Source organism: Hevea brasiliensis, chromosome 8 (assembly GCF_030052815.1).
Source record: "Hevea brasiliensis isolate MT/VB/25A 57/8 chromosome 8, ASM3005281v1, whole genome shotgun sequence".
Lineage (NCBI taxonomy): Eukaryota > Viridiplantae > Streptophyta > Magnoliopsida > Malpighiales > Euphorbiaceae > Hevea > Hevea brasiliensis.
The window spans coordinates 23853528-23862358 of NC_079500.1; the positions used below are offsets into that span (position 1 = coordinate 23853528).

Here is an 8831-nt window from a genome sequence, read left to right on the forward strand (position 1 = left end):
TTTTAAATTAAAAAAATAATTTTTTATAATAAAAATATTATAATATATAATATTATTTATTATAATAATATTTATATTTTATTTAAAATATAAAATAAAATATTAAAAAAATTAAACCAAAAGCTGGACGCTACTATAAGTAGCGTCCAGCTTTCTTTTTAGTTTTAAAATTTGGACGTGGATGGTCGCGTCCTCTTAACAGCGTCCCAACTGGTTTGCCTCCACACGCTATCGTTGATAGCGTCCCAACTAAAAATGTTATTTTGACTTGTGTCTGTATTTTCAACTCATGACATTTCCGTAATTTTTAGATTTTCAATCATTTTTTCGTATTTTTCTTCCCATGGCACACTCGTACGATAATTAACCCTTTGCTCTTCGCATTTTGCAAGCTTGCCCTTCACATTTCGCATGCTTGCTCTTCACATTGCAGCAAATCCTGTCTTCCATGAAAGGACCAAACGCTTAGACATTGACTATCATATCGTTCGTGACCAATTGCTCTACAAGTTTGTTAAGCCGATGCATCGCTCTTCCAAGCTTCAATTAGCTGACATTTTCACAAAATGCTTGGGGAGTCCATTTTTTTCTTATTTCGTTTACAAGCTGGCATTGGTCTCTCTTCCTATTCTCCAGCTTGAGGGGGATGAGAAAGATACAACTACTAGTAGGTAAAATAATGCATGGCAGTCAGCTCTAAATTATTTATAGAAGATACTCAAAATAACGTGCAGCATGTTAACGAAACACACAGTTTAGTAAAAGGAAATTAAAGAAGCAAGCTCTAGGATTCACGGTAATGAAGAAGGAAGAAAATGGCAAGAGAGTAAGAGAGCTTGTCATGAAGTTTGCCGTCATAGATGCTTTTAGAAGTAGTTTCACATGTGTGTATATATATATATATATATATTCTCCGTGCCCTGTATTTCAGTTTTTTTTTTTTCTAGATAAATGAATTCAATTTTTCTCTCTAAAGATCTCTGCTATGATTTGAGCTTTTCTTAGATTTGTTCAGTCTCACTATTAATTTTGTAATTTTTAGGTGGTTTTGAACTCACTAAAAAAAAATTATAGGATCGAATTGGATAGTTTTTTTAATTAATTGTTATAAGGTCTTAAAATAAAAAATAAAAAATAAAATTTACATTGAATTTGAAATAAATTTAAAATAAATAAAAAATAGTCTAAAATAAAATTAAAATAAAAAAAATTATATTAAACCAAATCAAATTTATTCATTTTTTTCTAATTTTATTTTATTTGATATAATTTACAAAAAAATTTAATCTACTCGATTTTCAGTCTGACTTGAATTGATTGATGTACACCCTTACATACATATATATATATATATATATATATATATATATATATATATATATATATATATATATATATATATATATATATCTAAAAACAAAATTTTCTACAAAGAGACAATTAAATTTCATTATTAAGAATAGGACTTGTTCTTTGCATCAGAATGCAAATGGAGCTATACCAATAACGGTATATTGTAAGATTTTTCTTAAAAATAGATCGTAAACATCAATGATTGAAAATAACTATGGATCTTAAAACTTCATAATTTTTTATAATTAAAAACAATTAATCAAAAGGAAGCGTAACTTGATGCATGATGAGTTCTTGAGAAATATAGAATATAATTCTTCTATAGATTAAGAAAAGCCGAATTTCTCTTCCTCAACCCTTCTCACTTCTTATTACTTCTTTATGTTATGTATGTTCACTGACGGCATAAATGCACCTTTTATAGGGTAGGAGTGATTTTCTAAGAGGCATTAGCATTATTATCCCTTTTTGATTTCCAAATAAATAATAACATTTATTATCCCCTTCCATCAAATGGATCAATATCAAAAACCACTTCTCATTATTCATCAATAGGATTTTAGCATTTGATATTTATTTAAACCAATTATGATAACAACCATTTAACAATATTCTATGCACGTGGACCTTACTTTATACATATATTATGGGAAAAAACTTATGTAAATACAATCTATTATGATTTAAGATATAAATATATAAGTCTAACTTATTTTATATGTAAATCCTGCCATAAAAGTTGTATTTTAAATTTAAAATGAATTTTTCATATATCATATATTGCCACGTGTTATATTTTGCAAGGCTATTAAATGATATCCACTTGACATTTAAATATCGATTACTTTACTATTTAGATTATCATTATTAATTTTAATATTCAAATCTTCATTTTCTTTTGCTTTTTTTTTTTTTGCAAAATCATTTTATTCATTTCAAAGGTCGTAAAACTTTTATTTTACTTTTTTTTTCTTTTATATCTTTTGATTGGTATATATGAACTAATTTAAAAAATAATACAAATAATTTACACTACAAGAAAATATCAGAATAGAAACCGAATTTAGAAACGGATTTATATCGGTTTATAATTTGAAACGGATTTTGAAACGGAAATCTGGTGGAACAACTTAAATACATTAAAAACCAAATAGCAACTGATTAGAAACCGAAATTAGAAACGGAAACTCGTCGGTTTCTAAATTATGAAGAACATTTTGATGGCAAATTTAGCAACTGTTTATAAACCGATTACAAACCGATTTTTGAAACCGAATAATTTTCCGTTTCTAATATTTGTCATATTAGAAACCGAATATATCGGTTCCTAATCACTTTAATTTAGAAACCGATTTCATTCGGTTTCAAAATAAAAGTATTATCTATTTATATTTAGAAACCGATTCGTATCGGTTTCAACATTCATATAATTTCCATTTTATTTACTAAAAATTAAATTCTGTATAGAAACCGATTCCTATCGGTTTCAATTTTCCTTTGTTATATTTAGAAACCGATTTATTTCGGTTTCAAAATAAATCTAATCATTAATTTTATTTATTAAATTTTAAGGATAAATTAGGAACCGATTCATATCGGTTTCTAATTACTTAACAATTTAGAAACCGATTTATATCGGTTTCAAAAGTAATGTAATTTCTATTTTATTTACTAAATTTTAAAATAAAATAGAAACCGATTCCTTTCGGTTTCTAATTACTCAATAAATTTAGAAACCGATTGCTTTCGGTTTCAAATTTTACTTAAAACGTTAGAAACCGATTCCTATCGGTTTCTATTTTCTTTTATTATATTTAGAAACCGATTTATGTCGGTTTCTAATTGAAAGTAATTTAGAAACCGATTGCTTTCGGTTTCAAATATTAAATTATATTTATAATTTCTATATTATTTACTAAATTTTCAAAATAGAAACCGATTATTATCGGTTTCTAATTTTTTCACTGATGCTTAGAAACTGATAACTTTCGGTTTCAAAATTTATCGATTATATATTTGATTTAATAAATTTTAAAGTAAAGTTAGAAACCGATTTCTGTCGGTTTCAAAATCAATGAAATTTTAAAATAAATTAGGAACCGATTTATATCGGTTTCTAATTCTTTTAGTTATATTTAGAAACCGATAGCTTTCGGTTTCAAAAATTAAAGTGTTATCTAATTATTTTTATTTAATTTTAATTTTAATTATATAGAATTATATTAATTTTATTTTCATAAAACTATAGGGGATAATTTAATTTCAAATATATATATTATATTAATTTTTTTTCAACTATATTAATTTTTTATACCATTCTAGAGAAATGTCTTTCATAAACTTACGCTATTAAAATAATTTAAATCAATAATTAATTATATTTATAAAAATAAAAAAATATTTACAAGTAAATACTAATTTAATACTAGCTCCATTCTATGTCAATAATTTTTAAAATTTTTTATAAGAATTAAAAAATTATTGGATAAATATTTTTATAAAAATAATATTAAAAATTAATTAAAATTTCTTTATAATATCATTGAAATGTAAAAATATGTGAAAAAAATAAATATATTGAGAATAATAATAATTAAAGTAAAGTTAAAAAATAATTAATATTTTCATAATTTTATAAAATAACAAATAAAATAGAAATTTTTTTTTTAAATGAGAGTGCTAAATTACATAAAACTACGTAGTTTTAAGGATAGGTGACCTTAACAAACCTATCCCCCTTCCCCAAAGCCCCAGCTCCCTCTTACCTCTTTCTTCCCATTCCCTCATCACTTTGTCTTGAGCCGCATCATCAAGCAATTCGGTGCTTTTCGCAGTGAGTACTTGAATTTTCACTTTTCAGTTAACATACCTTTGCGTCTTCTCTTCCATCTTTTCCTAAACCAAGGGTTCATTCCACACGGATGATCTGCTTTTTTTTTTTTTTGTTTCCATGTGAAGCGCTGTACCGTGGGTTTTGAATTTTTGGTTTAATAGTACAGAGTATCTGCGGTTACATTTACTGTTCCGTTGATTAGGGTTTTGGTTTTAATTCCTTAGAAACTTCCATTGGCGGTTTAAGATTTGTGCCACAACTCTAACACTGACAACCCATTCCCGGTTTCTTTCCTCTGCTTCCTTTCTAAAACTCAACCAGCAATCACTTCTCCTTCCGAAATTTCGACTTCTCAAGCCCACACCTCGCAATTCTAGGTGCGCTCCCGTCGTCTTCGCCGCCGCTTTGATTTCTTTAAAGGTCTGCCATTGTCTTCCTTTTATTTTATCTGTCATTGGACGTTGAGTTTAATATTACTGTTTTGAATTCATTTGTTTTAACATAATCTCACTTTCTGCTTGAACTGTTTTGGTAGTATTGGCATGGATAAATTTGTTATTTGGTGAGGCGTCCTTATTTTCATCACAATTTTATTAGTTAATGATTTTATTAGCAAGATGAACCAGATTCATATGTTATTGAACAATAATTAATTCAATAAGCCTGCTTTAAATATTTTGTATATGGGTTGATTTCATAGGTTTTTCTGATCAATTGTTAGGTAATGAGCTACATGGTTCTTCTGAAAAGGTCAAATTACTCCACCAATTAGTGGCATATTATCTTTGTTTAGAAGTTCCTAATTTTTCTAGATCGATTTGTGTTTACGATGTGCTACTAATTTAAGCAAACTACAAGAAAGCTTCAATTTTTGCATTGTTAATGGGCATTTTTGGTTACGCAAAATAGTTATTCAAAGCAAGATGGAAGGTTGGGAAGGATGGTGTTGAAGCGAGGAACTAATCTGTGCTGTAAGTTTAATTTGTCTCCTTTACTCAGTTCTTTCTTAGGATAGTGTTTTGCAGTTTAATTTAATAAATATACGGTTTTTATTGTTTGGTTAAAGGACTCGTACCAAGACCAATTGCAAGGATTTGATAGATTGTAATCGCCATTTCACTTTTATCTTGAAGTCATTTCTATCTACGGCTTTCTTTGCTCTGGTATGTTGTCTGTTTCTATTTCTAACTGCAAGAATTAATCTGAAATGGTTCAAAATTATCAATCATAACCTATTCGTAAGTAAGATGTATGAATGGAGAATTTATCAAGAGTTTCCTACTGAAAATTACCACACATCATTACTCATTTGCATGTTGAATCAAAGTTCGGTGGTGTGAAGAATGAAATATAATAAAATATGTACGCAATTTTGGATTATTTACCAGGTATGAAAGCGAGACATTAGAATTTTCTTCTCAGTCTTGCTTTAGATTCTGATCAGAAATCTATAGTACAATAAGCTGATTAGGAAACAAAATTCAATGTGATGAGTGCCTGCCTTCTAATGCTAGTGTTCAGTGGTTTAATGTGCTATCTAGCTGCCTTAAGATACTTGGGCAATTGTATAATGCATGTATGTTTATGCAAGTTACACAGATGTGTTTGTATATATGTACATTCATACAGTGTGCTTGTGAATCTATAGAACATATTTTATGTTATTATTTTTTATTATCCTGCCTTTCTTTGTGGGAATTTACTTCTCTCAATACATCTAATATCCTTTATTCCCTTGTGTTAAAGTTAACATCTCTCTCTCTCTTTATATTAAATAATTTTTTTTTATTATATAACTTTATTTAAAAAAAAAAAAAAAAAAAAAAAAAACATTCTGTTACTAATTTTAATGAAAACTTTTGGAGAGAATATTAATGACAAGTGTTGGTCCAGTTTATGGTTTTTGAGTGTAATTTATCTAACTAATTTCATCTGTATTATGTATCATAAGTTGAATGAAGCTAACTAATTAATACAATTATTTATGCGGGATGCGAGGCAATCGCGGGGAGGTTTGTTGGGTCATTCACGGTCAAGCGATTACATGCGGGATGAGCCCAATGATCAACTAGACCAATCTACACAGGTCACCTCGGGTTCCTTCACGATCCACGGAGGTCGGCACGGATCCAGAGGGTCTCTTTGCTTCAACCACGAGATCGAGCTATACCTCCACCTCCACCGCCACCACCTATTACCCCATCTTACGAGCACGCAATTGGATCAACCTCGGTCATGAAGGTCATTCAGTTGGGGCAGCACCAATATCATCGATGGATGGCCTATCACTCACTACATTTGGAAGAAAGAAAAGAATAAAGCTCATTAATGGCACGTAAGTATTTAAAATTAATTAACTTTATCTATGATTTGGTATTTCATATCATTGGGAATTGAAATCGTGTTTCTACATTTACATAAAATCAATATATTTGCTGTCTTTCTTTTGTACAAAGTTACATCCATCCGAGGAATGTGCTAAGAAGATGAAGAATATCTTCAAGGAGAGGATGGACCCAGGAGGGCCTTTGTTGGAAAACTATCACGCCTGAAACAAAAGAGTTTTACTGGGATGAATTTCAAGTAATAAAATAAATATTTAAATATTAGCTATCAGATAACTAATTTGCATAGTTTATGAAACCTCAAAAAAGAATGTTATGAACAAATATCATTTAAGTGATGAGAATTTGTGAATTAATGTAAAAGAACACAATTGAAGTATATTAATGCTTAAATGATCTATATGTACAGCTTGTGTGATATTGAAAATATATATTGTTGTGAGTTGTTGTAGTTGGGGTGGATGTTATTTATTGTTGAGAATATATGAAGTGTTTTTAACAGGTGCAATTAATACCTAATAACTAGGTTGGATTGTCCAAAATTTAGGGGAAATGCTGTCAATTTTTTTCTAAAATATTATCATACTAATACAACTGTCTTAATTTTTATTTATTTTATACCAGAAATACTTTGATTGGCAAGAGGTGACTCCACTAGTAAAGGAAGCTTGGAGGCGTAAGTCTGCAGAGCGCTATAAGGCCCTAATGTGCAATGTCAGGAAAGGAAAATCCAAGGTCATCGTGCCTAATAGTACAATGCAAAAATGGAAGGAGGCATGGAGTAGCCCAGAGTTTAAAGCCAAGAGCCATCAATTCACTGCTAACCGTTGTAGTGAGATAGGGGGAGTTGGGGCAGGCATCTCTAGACACACAGGGGGTTCAGTTTCACATGCTACTCACGCAGATAGAATGGTAATGATTTCATATTTACTATAGGATGGTAATGATTTCATATTTACTAGTTTTGTTATTGTCTGTCTACATATTAGTAGCAAATAATCGAACATTATTATAAACATCACTAAAATCATTATATCTTTTCAGGAAGCCCAGCTTGGCCGAAGACCTTTTCCTTATGAACTTTTCCATAAGACCCACACTAGGAAAGGCACCTCCGATATGGTTGATTCACGAGCGCAATCAATTAAGGTAAGTGAACAAGTATTTTATGTCTTTCAATTATATGAAAAAAATGAATAAGTGAGTTTGTTTATTCAATTGCCAAGAAAAATAAATTTAAAATATGTGTATTGACTTATGCAGGATGCATTTTTGGCGCTTAAGGAGCAGTCGTCTCAACCACAAGAGGGGTGCAGTGACCCTCCTATTGTAGATGAGGTCGCACTATATTATCAAGTTGTGGGGGGGGAGAAGAAGAACAGGGTTTATGGCATTGGATCTCAAGCATCAATTTTTTACCCTAGCTCATCACATGGATCATCTTCTCGCATCCTATTGTGCTCGATCGGAGGCAATTCATGAAGAGATTCAACAATTGCATCAGACTATTGCAACGCTCAAGGATAGTTTGGTTGCAATGGAGGAGAGAGATCGACAACGCGAGTTGATGCTAGAGGAGAGATATAGACAACGTGAGCAGACATTGGAGGAGCGCATGCAACAAATGATGCAAAACATGATGTCACAAATGATGCAGTAGCGGTTCTGACCCCAACTCCACATGCGACTCATCAAGATGATGGTAGAGAGGCTGATAGTGGTGATGAGTGATTATCTTGTTGATGACAAGTAGCTTGTTTTTTTGTTATTATGATATTTTATTTTTCCATACAGTATATTATTGTCATAACCCTTCACTGTCATATTTATATATAATATTGACTGATATTTGATATTTGATAGCCTGATATTATAAATATTATGATATTGAGCATTTAAAATTAATATTATATTATATGCTTCAATACAGGAAATAATATATTAAATAAAAAAATAAAAATTTTCTACTAGTAATTTGAAACGGATTAAAAACGAATTTTTCCGTTTCTAATCCAACAACTCGGTTTCAGAATTTAGAAACCGATTTGCAACGGAATTTCTGTTTCAAAAAAATTGAAACCGAAATATCAGTTTTTAAATTAAAACGGAATTTGAAACCGAATATATGCGGTTTCTAAATTTGAAACGGAATAGTGGTTTGAAAATAGATTCAGAATTTGAAACGGACGCCATTTTCCGTTTCAAATTCATTTAGAAACTTGCGGATTTAAAACTGAATATTTCGGTTTCAAATCGGTTTCTAAATGTATTTAGAAACCGATTTTAACTGATTTGAAACC

At 29.8% G+C, this 8831-nt stretch overlaps 1 protein-coding gene across 1 annotated transcript; it reads left to right on the plus strand.

The window, feature by feature from the left end:
- Positions 1-6722: 6722 nt before the first annotated feature.
- LOC131182105 (uncharacterized) lies at positions 6723-8013 on the plus strand. The gene is made up of 4 exons (XM_058150754.1): positions 6723-6769; positions 7156-7443; positions 7576-7680; positions 7795-8013. Exons 2-4 carry the CDS (start codon positions 7237-7239, stop codon positions 8011-8013), a joined length of 531 nt encoding a protein of 176 aa, XP_058006737.1. The 5' UTR covers positions 6723-6769; positions 7156-7236.
- Positions 8014-8831: the final 818 nt, after the last annotated feature.